The 13,658-nt window shown below is 43.7% G+C and overlaps 1 protein-coding gene across 3 annotated transcripts in view; it reads left to right on the forward strand.

Annotated features, from left to right (window-relative positions):
- MCMBP (minichromosome maintenance complex binding protein) overlaps nucleotides 1–13,658 on the forward strand; it is a 45,176-nt gene continuing 31,518 nt past the window's right edge. For 2 of the 3 annotated variants that reach the window (XM_009215486.3, XM_003904334.4), the window contains exon 1: nucleotides 1–359. In XM_009215486.3, the coding sequence (XP_009213750.1) occupies nucleotides 302–359 (58 nt within the window). In that variant the 5' untranslated portion in view covers nucleotides 1–301. The remainder of the gene's footprint in view (nucleotides 360–13,658) is intronic. The other variant, XM_021943745.2, reaches the window with a different exon arrangement.

Below are 13,658 nucleotides of genomic sequence, written 5' to 3' on the forward strand. Positions count from 1 at the left end.
AGGTCGCAGGCAGCGCGGTCGGCGGCGGCTGTTTCCCGCCATTGTGCGAAGTGAAGGCTAGGGGCCCGTACGCGCCCGCCTGCCCGTCGCCAGCAGCTCCTCGGCGGCCCCACCGCAGCCACCGCTCCCTGAGGCGCGGGAGGCCCGCGCCCCGCCGCTCGCTGTGCGTGGGAGGGCGCGAGCGAGGAGCGGCCGAGCCGCCGAAGAGGAGCTGGGCGCCGGCCGCCCGGCCGCACTCTGCCCGCGGATCGCCTCCGCCCGGTCCACGCCGGCCCCGGCCCCGGCCCCGGCCCCTGGCGAGATGCCGTGTGGGGAGGATTGGCTCAGCCACCCGCTGGGAATCGTGCAGGGCTTCTTCGGTGAGTGGCGGCGCCGGGGGGCGGGCCGGGCGGGCAGCCGAGTTTGCCGAGACCCGGGGCCGGGCCCCGCCGCGCGGCCCCCACGCGGTACCACCTCGAGGGTTCGCGCGGCCCGAGACGGCGCCCTGGGGCCTGCACCGGCCTCAGCTGGGACAGCCTCTTCCCCGGTCGCAGCAGGTAGGGGAAGGAGTCGGGCCGCAGGTACCTCCCACCTGCCCGAGTCGCAGCTCGCGAGCCGCCAAGGTGAAGTCGTGGGGCGCGGGCTGTGATTGACGGTCTCGCTCCCAGCCTGTGGCAGGGTCAGGGCCCCGGGCGCAACAAACTCGGGGAGGTCCTCGAACCCTGGGGAGGGCCCGCAGAGCCGCGGGGAGGGAAACCTCTTTGCCTGTGGGAAGCCCGCAGGATATTTCAAAACTTCCGGTGCGTCGGGGAGTGCTCACTTGCACAGAAGTTGGTTCTAACTCCTATGTTACCCTCATTCTCTCTCTCAGAGATAAGATTTAATGTTCATAGCTTAATTTTCCTGTTGGGATTACTTTAGAATCCATCTAGTCTGGATCTGCTCCTGTGCCAGAGCCAGCAAGAAATACTGAGCTACTTGAGTTTGTACGTGGGGCTGAGAACGCTGCAGGCGAGCTTAATAAATTTTGGTTGCGATTGCTGTTGCTACTTTACTGCGAAGAGTATACAAAGAAAAATTTATATTTGTTATCGGTAACTGGGCATTTTGACAACCGTTCCATTCCCCAGTGTCTTTTTGCACGTAATGAGTGGTGGAGTCAGACCCAACTAGAAATCACTGTAGATGGCAACACCTGACTTGTCTGGAGTTAACTTAGAGTTGTAGAGCGGCCTTAGCTTATTGAAAAAACATCTTGGGGTACTAGGGAGAAAAGGCAATAGGAAGCTAAATCATCCTCAGCAGCCAAAACCGACGGCAAACAATGTATGGTATTTCTTATAGGAGGGCCTCTTGTGCTTAGGAAGTCCTTATTAATTTACCTATAATTTTAATTAGTTTAGGTATCTGGCTTCCTAGGCTGAAACTAAAGGCATTACGTTAGAAGAAAGCCTGGATAGACGTCCGGACTTAGGCAGTGAACACTGACAGCCTGATGAAGAAATTTAAAACTACCTTCATACTTCAAAAAACAAACAAAAAAAGGCGAATTCACTATATAGCAGTCAAGGGTGCTTTGAGGAAGGGGCATGTATTTCTCCACTAAATCCTAGTAATTTATCTTCATAATAATCCTAGAACTGATAATCGATGCTCAACATAATGGCCCCAAGATGTCAAGTGAAGATTCAATTGTAGCATTGGTTTAAGAGGGTGCAGATGCATAGATACTTTTTAGGAAAAATCCTTCCAAAGTAAAAAGGTTCGGTGCTTAAAGGGTTAAATTTCAGTTACTAATATTAGAAAGTTTGTTTATGAGAAATACCCTATACTCTGATTTTGCTGGATAAATGAGATGATTTCATATTTGATAGAGATTTGAATGTATTTGTGTCAAGTTTTGTCTCCTAAGTGTATGATCCTAAGGGACACATCTCATCATAGTACAGGAAGGATATAACTTAGATATAAAATAATAGCTTTAGAGTATTTTGTAAATTCTATGGATTGTTGTGGGAACTTGAAGTTTGTTGATATGCTTCTCCCCAGAATGTCTTGTTCCCATGTATGTTGTGTCTTACAGAAAAATCATAATGTGTTTGTAGAAGCTATCACTGTGATTATATTGCATATCTTTATCATAACAGCATTACAAGTATGTTTGTGTGATAATGTACAGGCACTTTTTGGTTTGATAGGAAATTGTTTTCCACCCAAATAGGTAATGCATATGTATTGTACAAAAAGAAAAAAAACAGTTCAGTAACATATAGCAGAAAAGGAAAGATCTTTAAAGATCCTTCATCTTCAAGATAACCACTGGTTCGTGGTTGTGTAGTTTATTTTCTCTGCATATATTTAGACAGTTTTTTTAAACTGAAAAGTTAAGTTTGATTGTGTGTTTTATTTTGAAATATGCATTTCTTTTTCTTTTTTTTTTTTTTCTTTTTTTTTGAGACAGTCTCGCACTGTTTCCCAGACTGGAGTGCAGTAGCACAATCTCGGCTCACTGCAGCCTCCACCTCCCGGGTTCAAGCGTTTCTCCTGCCTCAGCCTCCTGAGTAGCTGGGATTACAGGCACGCACCACCACGCCCGGCTCATTTTTGTATTTTTAGAAGAGACAGGGTTTCACAATGTTGGCCAGGATGGTCTCGATCTCTTGACCTCGTGATCCGCCTGCACTTCTCAAAGTGCTAGGGTTACAGGCGTGAGCCGCTGTGCCCGGCAGCCTGAGTTTTTCTCTTTCTTATTGTCCTTGTCATATAGTGTTGTATAAACTTACTAACCCTGTCATATGTTTTAAGTTAGATGTCACAGTAATCTAGAGTGTGCTGTCCAGGGCAGTAGCCATGTGTGGCTATTTAAACGTAAATTAATTAATAATTACACAAAATTAAAAATTCAGCTCCTAGGTGTTACCTCATTTCGAGTGCTCAGTAGCTACATGTGGATAGGGGGTATTGTATTAGCACAGATCTAGAAATTCCTAACATCAGGAAGTTCTATGTACGGTGCTCATCCAGAATACACCACTTTTTAGCACGTGATGCTAGTTATTTTGGATAACCAGCTAATCACTCTCTTTCAGGATCTGAATTTGGTCACTGTGTCTTATCTATTCTAGGGGTGTGTGTGTGTGTGTGTGTGTGTGTGTGTGTGTGTGAGATGGAGTTTCGTTCTTGTCATCCAGGCTGGAGTGCAACAGTGTGATCTCGGCTCACTGCAACCTCCGCCTCCCAGGTTCAAGCAATTCTGCCTCAGCCTCCGGAGTAGCTGGGATTACAAGCGCCTGCCACCATGCCCAGCTAATTTTCTTTTTCTTTTTTTTTTTTTCTTTTTTTTGGAGACTGAGTCTCGCTCTGTCGCCCAGGCTAGGGTGCAGTGTTACAATCTTGGCTCACTGCAGCCTTTGCCTCCTGGGTTCAAGCGATTCTCCTGCTTCAGCCTCCCGAGTAGCTGGGATTGCAGGTGCATGCCCCCATGCCCAGCTAATTTTTGTATTTTTAGTAAAGATGGTTACACCATGTTGACCAGGCTGGTCTTGAACTCCTGACCTAGTGATCCGCCCACCTCAGCCTCCCAAAGTGCTGGGATTACAGGCGTGAGCCACCGTGCCCGGCCCAGACCCTCATCTCCAATGCTACTGTCATAATTAAGGCCATTGTAGTCTCTCTCCTGGATGCTGGAGCAGCCCTCTAACTGGTTTCTTGCCTCCAGTCTTGCTTCTCTTCCACCTTCCACACTGGAACCAAGTCCTTCAGTGACTTCTTGTTACCCGTACTATCTGATCCAGGCCTTTTAAAGTGGTTTATGGCCGGGCGCGATGGCTCACGCCTGTAATCCCAGCACTTTGGGAGGCCGAGGCGGGCGGATCACAAGGTCAGGAGATCCAGACCATGGTGAAACCCCGTCTCTACTAAAAATAGAAAAAATTAGCCAGGCGCAGTGGCGGGCGCCTGTAGTCCCAGCTACTCGGGAGGCTGAGGCAGGAGAATGGCGTGAACCCGGGAGGCGGAGCTTGCAGTGAGCCGAGATTGCGCCACTGCACTCCAGCCTGGGCGACAGAGCGAGACTCCGTCTCAAAAAAATAAATAAATAAATAAAGTGGTTTATGAGGCCCTTGTTATCTCCACCCTTGCCTTGCTCTCAGACTTTATCACTGCGTGCCCCCTCCTCATACTCTCCATCCCAGCTGCACTGAACCTTCTTTCAGTTCTTTGATTTTGAACCTGTGTCGAGGCCTTTTAGATCTGCTATTTTTTGTGCCTGATTCCCCCTCCGATCCCATGTCCACTTTTCTGGCTAAGTCTTTTTTTTTTTTTTTTTTTTTTTTTTTTTTTTTTATTTGGAGACGGAGTCTTGCTCTGTTGCCCAGGCTGGAGTGCAGTGGCCGGATCTCAGCTCACTGCAAGCTCCGCCTCCCGGGTTTACGCCATTCTCCTGCCTCAGCCTCCTGAGTAGCTGGGACTACAGGCGCCCGCCACCTCGCCCGGCTGGTTTTTTTGTATTTTTTAGTAGAGACGGGGTTTCACCGTATTAGCCAGGATAGTCTCGATCTCCTGACCTCGTGATCCGCCCGTCTCGGCCTCCCAAAGTGCTGGGATTACAGGTTTGAGCCACCGTGCCCGGCCGGCTCTGGCTAAGTCTTACTTTTCCTTTGGGAACCTAAGTTAGGTACCAAAGTAGGGTGCCCCTGCTCCACGGTACTGCAGGATCCTATTATACATGTCTTTGAAAAATAGTGTGTAAAGCGCATTGTTGAAATTCCTTATTTCAGAAGTTCCTTTGCTGGATTTTGACCCTGCGAATTCGGGCCTGTATCTGCATTACTCACCACTGTATTCTAATTTCCTAGAATATGCCTTGTACGATGAGAGTGCTCAGTGGACACTTGTTGAACAAAAGCAGTGGAAAGACTGATTAATCAGAAATGTTGTTAATTGAAGTGGCTAGTGAGATCGTGAATCTCAAAATTTTTCTTTTCTTGTTTTTTTTGGAGTCAGAGTCTTGCTCTGTTTCCCAGGCTGGAGTGTAGTGGCGCAATCTTGGCTCACTGCAACCTCCGCCTCCTGAGTTCAAGCCATTCTCATGCCTCAGCCTCTCGAGTAGCTGGGATTACAAGTGTGCACCACCATGCCCGGCTAATTTTTGTATTTTTAGTAGAAGACAGGATTTTGCCATGTTGGCCAGGCTGGTCTCCAACTCCTGGCCTCAAATGATCCATCCCTCCCCTGCCCCCTTGGCCTCCCAAAGTGCTGTGATAACAGGTGTGAGCCACTGTGCCCAGCCTCTTTAGCTGTTTTGCCTTCAATTATTGGTTAGACCAAGATCATTATTCTGATTATGTTTAAGGTTCTTTGGTTGTATCTAACAGAACTAGACTAGCTCAGGCAAAAAAGAGCAGTGTTGGGTGGAGGGGGATAGAGCAGACTATTTTATCACTAGCGTTTTAGAGAATTTAAAGCAATAATAAAATGAACTAAAAGTTAGTTGGTCTGCTTTTTATTATCACCATGAATCTAAGCAGACAATCCATGCCCTTATTGTCTGTACCCACCTTGGACCTCTCCTACCACTCTGTCCTTGGTAGGCCACTGAAAAAAGTTAATTTATATTAAGGCTATAAAACCCAACAGCAGGGAGAGTGGTTGGGTATTCGAAGAGACTGAGTGGAATCAGGAACTGGAAAGCTAGCAGGAATCCAAGCAACTCAGTATTTCTCTCTTGGGCTACATTCATCTCTGCACACTTTCTCTTTCTCTACTCCATGTCTCCCAAATTTACTTGTTCTCAGTTCCAACCCACGCTAGCTAGCATCTTTATTTTCAGGCATAGAAAATCTGATTGACACAACATGGAGTCAAGAATCCATTCACTCAGGGATCAGTCATCTGTGGCCATGGCACAGAGTTAGGTGGGACAGTCGTGACTATTATCCACACCTCAACAGTGGGGGCGTTCTCAGAGAAGAATAGCTCTGGCAGCCATGGCAAATGGCATACGTAGGAGTTTTTAAGTTATAATAACTTACACATGGTTTTAAAAATTCAACATGATTGTATGAACTGAGTGAAAGTATGTGCTCCCTCCATTGAAGTAACCACCTTTTTTTTTTTTTTTTTTTTTTTTGAGACGGAGTCTTGCTCTGTCACCCAGGCTAGAGTGCAGTGATGCGATCTCGGCTCACTGCAACCTCCGCCTCCCAGGTTCAAGCAGTTCTACTGCCTCAGCCTCCTGAGTAGCTGGGACTACAGGCGCCCATCACCACACCCTGCTAACTTTTTGTATTTTCGTAGAGATGGCGTTTCACTGTATTGCTCAGGCTGGTCCAAAACTTTTTTTTCTTTGAAATATAATTCACATAACAATATTTACTATTTTAAAATGTACAATTTAATTTTTTTAACTGCATTCATAATGATGTTGTGCAACCATCATCACCACTATTTTTTTCTTTGTCTTTTTTGTTTTCTTTTTCTTTTTTTGAGATGGGGTCTCACTCTATTGCCCAGGCTGGAGTGCAGTGGCGCAGTCTTAGCTCACTGCAACCTCTGTCTACCGGGTTCAAGTGATTCTCTCGCCTCAGCCTCCCAAGTAGCTGGGATTACAGGCATGCACCACCATTTCCGGCTAATTTTTGTATTTTTAGTAGAGACGGAGTTTTACCATGTTGGTCAGGCTGCTCTTGAACTCCTGATCTCAGGTGATCCACACGCCTTGGCCTAGCAAAGTGTTGGGATTACAGGCGTGAGTCACCACGCCTGGCCGCCACTATCATTTTCATCACTCCAAAAAGAAACCCCATACCTTTAGCAGTCTCTCCCATTTCTTCCCCTTTTCCATCCTCTGGCAACAAGTATACTTCTGGCCGTGGATTTACCTATTCTGGACGTTTCGTGTAGATGGGATTATACAACATGTGGCCTTTGGGCTCTGGCTTCTTTTCATTTACCATGATATTTTCATGGTTCATCCATGTCATAGTATGAATCAGTACTGCATTCCTTATTTTATCTATCTATCTGTCTGTCTATCTATCTATCTATCTGTCTATCTATCTATCTATTTTTAAGATACAGAGCCTAGCTCTGTCATCCAGGCTGGAATGCTGTGTGGCAAGATCATGGCTCACGGCAGCCTTGAACTTCCAGTCTCAAGTGATCCTGCAGCCTCAGCTTCCCGAGTAGCTGGGACTACAGGCATGTATTACCACACCCAGCTAATTTTTAAATCATTTTTTTAGATTTGGGGTCTCACTATGTTGCCCAGGCTCCACTCACACTGCCTCGGCCTCCTGAAGTGCAGGGATTACAGATGTGAGGCACTATACCCAGTCTGCTTTCCTTTTTCTGACCGAAAATAACATGCCATTGTGTGTCTATACTGCATTTTGTTTATCCACGTATTTGCTGATGGACACTTGGGTTATTTCCTGGCTGTTGTAAGTAGTGCTGCTATAAACATTCATGTACAAGTTTTTGTATGAATAAATTTTTTGGTTCTGTCCCAGATATACCTAGGGATGGAAGTGCAAGGTCATATGATAGTTTTATATTTAACTTTTTGAGGAATTGCTGAACTTTTCCACAGTGGTTGCACCATTTTACTTCCTGGGTTCAAGCAATTCTCCTACCTCAGCCTTCCAAGTAGCTGGGATTACAGGTACCCGCCACTAAGCCCAGCTAACTTTTGTATTTTTAGTAGAGATGAGGTTTCACCATGTTGGCCAGACTGGTCTCAAACTACTGACCTCAGGTAATCTGCCTGCCTTGGCCTCCCTAAATGCTGGGATAACAGGCATGAGCCACCATGCCCGGCCTAAAATGCTTTTAAGAAAGGTTGTGTGAGAAGAGAACAAGAGGCACATTATATAATGTTAAAACAGTCAGTTCACCAAGAAGACCTAACTATATATGCACCAAGCAACAGAGCTTCAAAATATATGAAGCAAAAACCATCAGAAGTAAAAGAAGAAATAGACAAATCTGCAATTGTAGTTAGATATTTTACTACTCCTCTCTCAGTGCTTGACAGAGTAGTGGATAGAAAATCAAAAAGAATACTGAACAACACAAAACTGCACAACACTGTCAGCCAAGTAGATCTAATTGACATTTGTCTACCTAATGACAGCGGAATACACATTCTTTTCAAGTGCTTTTCAAGTGCGCATGTAGCATTCACCAAGATAAACCATATTCTGGGTCATAAACCAAATAGTAAACTTTATGTGTAAAAAGAACACTTCTAAACAATCCATGGATTAAAAACTCTCAAAGAAAAGCTTTAAACATTGTGAACTAAACCAAAATGAAAACTCAGCATATCAAAATTGGTGGGATACAGCCAAAGATGTGCTTAGATGCATTAACTGACTTTATTAGAAGAGAAGGTCTCAAGTGAATAATTTAAGCTTCCACCTGTGAAACTAGAAATGAAGAGCAAAATAAACCCAAATTAAACAGAAGAAATAATAGAGAACAAAAATCTGAGAAATAGAAAACAGGAGAAAAAAAAAGAAAAAAACATCAGTGAAACTCAAAGTTCTTTAAAAAAAAATCAATAAAATTGTAAACCTCTAGCAAGACTGGCAAAAGAAAAAAAAAAGGAAAACAAATTACCAATATTAGAAAAGAAAAAAAGGAAGACAAATTACCAATATTAGAAAAGAAAGAGGAGATACCACCGTAGACTGTACAGGCATGAAAAGGATAATACAAATAGCTCTGCATGTATAAATTCATCAGCTTCGATGAAATGGACCAGTTCCTCAAAAACCACTGTATTAGTTTTCTATTTCTCCTATAACAAATTACAAATGTAGTGACTTTAAAACAAAGGGTTTTTATTTACAGTCCTGGAGACAGAAGTCTGATGTGGGTCTTACTGGGATAAAATCAAATTGTTGACAGGACTTGCATTCCATTGTGGAGGCTTTAGGAGAGAATCTGTTCCTTGTCTTTTCCTGCATCTAGAGTCTGCCCACATTTCTTGGCTTGTGGCCCCCTTCCATTTTCAAAGACAACAAGTCGAGTTGTTCTCACATCTTACTCTAACTTCCTCTTTCGCGGCATCCTTCCACATTTAAGGACCCTTGTGATTACATTGAACCCACCCAGATAATTTGTTTTTTTAAGTTCAACTGATTATTAACCTTAATTCCATCTGCTACCTTTGGAGATTAGGACATGAATATCTTGGTTGGGTGGTGGGGGGTGGCATTATTCTGCTGATCACAACCATAAGCTATCCAAACTCACCCAAGTAGGTAGCCAACTGTTCCCATGGCCCCATTTCTCTCTAGGCTCCCCCCAGAACTTCTGTTGTACTTTCTCACTGAATTTACCTACCTACTCTAGTTAACTCATATAAGTAGAATCATACAATATTTCACCTTTTATGTCTGGCTTATCTCACTTAGCATAATGTTTTCAAGGTTTGTTCCTGTTGTCCCCATTGCTTTTTTTCTTTCTTTCTTTCTTTTTTTTTTTTTTTTTTTTTGAGTCTGATCCTCACTCTGTCTCCCAGGCTGGAGTGCAGTGGTGCAATCTCAGCTCACTGAAACCTCCGCCTCCTGGATTCAAGCGATTCTCCTGTCTCAGACTCCCGAGTAGCTGGGATTACAGGCATGTACCACCACACCCGGCTAATTTTTGTATTTTTAGTAGAGACGGGGTTTCGCCATGTTGGCCAGGCTGGTCTCGAACTCCTGACCTCAGGTGATCCGCCCGCCTTGGCCTCCCAAAATGCTGGGATTACAGCGTGAGCCAATGCACCCGGCCCTCGCTGCTTTTTAATAAAGATACAAAAGCTAATTCAAATGGAAAAAGGATATTCTTTTCTACAAAGACATGAACAATTCAACATTTACATGCAAAAATAAAAACCTCAACCTATACCTTGTATTTCATATAAAATTAAGTCAAAATGGATCATAGATCTAAGTATAAAACCTGAAACTATAAAACTTTTAGAAGAAAACAGATCTTTGTGACCTGGGGTTTGGCAATGAGTTCGTAAGACATGACACCAAAGGCACAGTGTATAAAACAGAAATTTGATAAATTGGGCTTCATCAAAATTAAAACCCTTTGCTCTGTTAAAAAAAAAAAAGAAAAGTTAGGAGCATGAAAAGAGAAGCGATACACCGGGATAATATATTTGAAAATCCAGTATCAGAAAAAGAACTTGAATCCAGAATATAAAAGAAAACACAGTGGTAATTTCAAAACTCAATTTAAAAAGGGGCAAAAGATTTAAGTAGATTTAGATAGGTATTTCACCAGAAAGGATACAAGGATGGCAAATATCCCCCTGAGAAGAGTTCAGCATTGTTAGCCGTTAGGGAAATGCAAATTTAAGCCATGGTATTACATATTAGAACAGCTAAAATTTAAAAATACATAGTGATAATACTAGTACTGGCAAGGATGCGAACAGCTGGATCTCTTAGCAAAACGGTGCAGCCACTCTGGAAGACAGGTAGAATCTTAATCATACATTTACCACGTACTCAACTGTGTCGTTTCTAGATATTCATTCTAGAGAAATGAAAGCTCATGTTCACGTGAAAATCTGTAGACACGTGTTTTATAGTTTTGTTTATAGTTGTCAAACCTGAAGACAATCTAAATGTCCTTCAGCAAGCAAATACATAAACAAATTGGTTGTTATTCAGAGGAATAATAACAATAAAAAGAAACGAAGTATTGATATACAGATGTGTTAGGGAGTCCCATAACCACCCGTATGCTTGAAGATTTACTAAAAGGACTTATATGATTCATTGTATAGTTGTACGCCTCCTAAGATTAATTGCAGCAATATAGTAAGGATACATAGTTGGATCCTAAGGACACACATGGAGTCTGGAGGAATCCAGTGTCTTGATAATTTTTTCTTTCTGCGCGGTGGAGGGGGCAGGGGTGGGGGACGAAGTTTTACTCTTGTCGCCCAGGCTGGAGTGCAGTGGGGCAGTCTTGGCTCACTGCAACCTCCACCTCCCGGGTTCAAGCGATTCTCCTGCCTCAGCCTCCCGAGTAGCTGGGATTACAGGCGCACACCATCACACCCAGCTGATTTTTGTATTTTTAGTAGAAAAGGGGTTTCGCCATGTTGGCCAGACTTGTCTCAAACTCCTGACCTCAGGTGATCCGCCCACCTTGGCCTTCCAAAGTGCTGGAATTACAGGTGTGAGCCACCGCCAGCCAAGAGAATTTTTTCATTTCAGGTGCAGAGGCAGGAGGATCGATCACTTGAGCCCAGAAGTTCGAAACCAACCTGGACAAGATAGGGAGACCTCCGTCTCTACAAAAAGACTTAAAAATTAGCCAGGCGTGGTGGTACGTGCCTGTGGTCCCAGCTACTTGGGAGACTGAGGCCAGAGGATCACTTGAGCCCAGGAAATTAAGGTTGCAGTGAGCCAGGACCACACCCCTGTACTCCATCCTGGGTGACAGAGCAACACAACACCCTGTCTGAAAAAAGAAAATTGTATTTATATACGTTCCAGTAACTTGGAAATAACTTGCTGCTCCCCAGTCACTGCTTGATGTAGCTTTACTATTTGTTATGTGGTATTCTCACATTTTTTACACAATTGCAGGCAAAATAGTTGGTGTGGCAGTCATGGCTGTGTCTTTTGTTTAAACATCCATTTTGACTACAAGCGAAAATACCCACTTATCTTTTACCCAATTCACTGTATCTAGTAGAGCAGCGATTCTTTGTTTGTTTGTTTGTTTGTTTTGAGACGGAGTCTCGCTCTGTCGCCCAGGCTGGATTGCAGTGGCCCGATCTCGGCTCACTGCAAGCTCCGCCTCCCGGGTTCACGCCATTCTCCTGCCTCAGCCTCCGGAGTAGCTGGGACTACAGGCGCCCGCCACCACGCCCGGCTAGTTTTTTGTATCTTTTAGTAGAGACGGGGTTTCATCGTGTTAGCCAGGATGGTCTCGATCGCCTGACCTCGTGATCCGCCCGTCTCGGCCTCCCAAAGTGCTGGGATTACAAGCTTGAGCCACCGCGCCCGGCCTAGAGCAGCGATTCTTAAACTTCAGTATGCATTATAGTCAGTCACCTAGAGGGCTTTTTAAAACATGAATTGGTAGGCCCCACCCCTAGGAGTTTCAGATTCTGTGGTTTGGGGTTGGGCTGAATAATTTGCATTTCTAGTAAGTACTCAGGTGATGCTAATGATGCTGGTCAGGGAACCAACTTTGAGGACCAGTTTGTTAGTGGATTTAACGCCTGCACACTAGAATCACCTGCGGAGTCCCCATCCCTACTTCTTTTTCAGAACTGGCTTTTGTCCAATTAAGTAAACGTGTTTGTAAGTCCTGCTCAAACATGGTGTTAGGATTTTATGGTCCTTTTCAACAGATGCAGCTCCATAACAAGTGTAGACTTTTTATTTTTTACTCCCAATCTTCGTAACACTTGTGTGATAACTATAAATGGTGGCAGGAGTGGCCAGCTGTGTGGTTTGGTGGTTTTAGTTCACATAAATCTGTATTCCGTCAATAGCTCACTTTTTGGTGTTGGCCAGTTCCCATAAGTGCCTCCTGTACATAGCTTGTTAATTTTAAGGACTAAATAGTAACTACACAGTAGAGAAACTGGCTGTCACTTTGGGTGATCAAAATTAACATCACCAATGAAGGGAAGATGGGCATCATGTCTTTTCAGACACCTGGAAGGACAAACATCACTTATACAGCAGTTTGACAACATCATTTAAACAGCAGTTTGGTTATACTTGATTGGAATGCGATCATAAGGGAACCAACAGATCCAGATTGAGAAGCATTCAATTTTTTAAAAAGGACCTTATTCTTCTTAAATAGCAATATCATAAAATATAAAGTTTGCAGAACTATTCCATATTAAAGGAGATTAAAGAGATCTGATAGCTAAATATAAAAGTGATCCTAAGCTGGGTCCTGTACTGAAGGGGAAAAAGTGCTGTAGAGGATAGTATTGGGTCATATGACAAACTGGAATATAGATGGTAGACCAGATAAAAAGTATTGTGTCAATTTTGAATTTCCTGAGGTTGATAACAGTACTATGGTTAGTACTGTTCCTTAGGAGACACACTGATAATATTTGGAGGCAAAAATACCTGATAGTGCAACTTAATCTTAAATGAGTCAGAAAAATATAAGAGATGGAGCAGATGATAAGCAAATGGGGCAAGGATACAGGTGTTCTTTCCAACTTTTTTGAGTCTAGAATTATTCCCAAATGAAGTTATAAACAAAAAAAATTTCAGCTCTTTATTTCAGGATAGTTGTAAAGATAAACAAAAAACTATATAAAAATGTATTAAAAGAACAGAGTGCTTTACAAGCAGTGGCTCAAATGCTGCTGAATCTAGGTGGCCTTGCATCACATTCTGTAGGTGTCCCCAGCTACACTGTGGGTGCCAGAGAGCCTGCAGGAGGTCAGCATCCTCCTGATTTGTAACTGTCCCTCCCCCCGCTCAGTACAGCTTCTTGAATGTGTCTTGTGTAGTACTTCAGACACACTGAAGTGTAAAATTCATCCTATCTAAAATTCATTCTATCGTAGTAGCAAATTTTAGTTTGTTTTCTGCTGGCTAAACTATTGTGTGACTCACCTGATCATAGTCTCTTATTATTTATTGCATATACATTAGCTTTGAAAAGTATATTTCTCT

The sequence above is a fragment of the Papio anubis genome, chromosome 11 (genome assembly GCF_008728515.1).
Source record: "Papio anubis isolate 15944 chromosome 11, Panubis1.0, whole genome shotgun sequence".
Taxonomy (NCBI): domain Eukaryota; kingdom Metazoa; phylum Chordata; class Mammalia; order Primates; family Cercopithecidae; genus Papio; species Papio anubis.